Below are 1448 nucleotides of genomic sequence, written 5' to 3'. Positions count from 1 at the left end.
CCTTCATCTTCTTCGGATCAACCTTAATTTCGATTATTTCCAGCTTTCCTTCCTCTGTTCCTTTTCCAGTCGCGGCCGCATAACTTTGGCCACCTACCGGTGCTTTCTCCATTTTCCACAACGGGAAGACACAAAAAAACACGAACAATATCAACAATTAACACCAATGATTGACACTCAATTTTACAACAAAAAATACTCAACTTTGCAACTCACATTAAAACTACTGCTGCTGACACAATTATCTCTGACTGCCTACTACGTACTCCGGTACTTCACGTTATTCTCTTTATAGTGACTAGATTACTTCATTCGTCACGTGGGAGGAGTGTACCATTATTACTAATTCCTTACATCTTCCCTTTTAAGTTTTTATTAGGAAGTGTCATTTTATTTAGCAATATTTTTTTTATTCACCCACCTCCCGTTTTTGATTTTTTTTTTTTTTTTTTTTTTTTTTTTTTTTTTGCATACAATTTGATATTTTTTGCGCTTGGCATCTGTTTTCAGAAACTCTGAATGTTTTCTTTTCCTCTCACTTGTACGCCTGGGTTCAATCACCTGTAGTGGCGTTAGTACTTGGAACGTATCGGGCAACCATTCCACCGGTTCCTCCAACTTCTTTGGCTTGCCTTCCACGAATCTCTTTTTCACTTGGTTCCTGTGTCACTTTTGTATACCTTTTCTACATTTTACCCAATACATCATTTTACCTATGCATTTGGTAATTACACCATCTTCCCAACTCTGCTTTCCATTCTTCTATGCCCTCATATACACCTTTTCACTAACTTTAAAGGATCTTGCTATGTCTTCCCTGGCACTTTTTCTTTTCTTGCCAGGTAGCAATTTATTAAAAACTGATTTTACTTTCTTTGCAAACATCAGCTCAGCCGGTGTGCTACCTGCTGGTGTATTCGGATTTGGTGTCACACTGTACACACTTAAAAATTGTTGAAGAGCTACCTCATCCGTGACTTCTTTATTCGATTTTCTTAGGGCTCTCTTGCAGGTGTCAACAAAGTGTTCTGCCTGTCCGTTAGATCTGGGGTGGTATGGCGCAGTAGTTACATGTTCTACTGCCAACGTTTCACAAAACTTTCTAAATTCGCTAAACACAATTTGCCTTCCATTGTCAGACACCATCTTGTCTGGAATGCCAAATCTTGCTAATAATTCGTGTAAAAAAATTTATCACAGTTAAGGAGGTTGGTTTTTTACACTTGCAAATTTCAGGCCAATTCGAGAAACTATCAACTACCACTCGGTAGTAAGAACCATTAAAAGGACCAGCGAAATCTATGTGTAGTCTCGACCACGAAGCATCTACTTTTAAACAATGTTTACTTTTTATCATGGGCAATTTTTCAATTCGTTTTGGCTCACATACAGGTCTTCCATTCTGTTTTACTGCAATTTTTTGTTTCAGTCCCTCAGCCGCATTCAAA

General features: G+C 38.1%; 1 protein-coding gene across 1 annotated transcript; it reads right to left on the bottom strand.

The window, feature by feature from the left end:
- Positions 1 to 762: 762 nt before the first annotated feature.
- Positions 763 to 1146, bottom strand: LOC128248903 (uncharacterized protein K02A2.6-like). The gene has a single exon (XM_052971188.1). It carries the CDS (start codon positions 1144 to 1146, stop codon positions 763 to 765), a length of 384 nt encoding a protein of 127 aa, XP_052827148.1.
- Positions 1147 to 1448: the final 302 nt, after the last annotated feature.

Source organism: Octopus bimaculoides, chromosome 10 (assembly GCF_001194135.2).
Source record: "Octopus bimaculoides isolate UCB-OBI-ISO-001 chromosome 10, ASM119413v2, whole genome shotgun sequence".
Taxonomy (NCBI): domain Eukaryota; kingdom Metazoa; phylum Mollusca; class Cephalopoda; order Octopoda; family Octopodidae; genus Octopus; species Octopus bimaculoides.
Note: the sequence above shows the minus strand (reverse complement) of the source record. Positions and strands in the feature narration are given on the sequence as shown.

Coding starts and splice junctions, on each gene's coding strand:
- LOC128248903 (XM_052971188.1), bottom strand. CDS start 1,146: ATGGTGTCTGACAATGGAAGGCAAATTGTGTTTAGCGAATTTAGAAAG.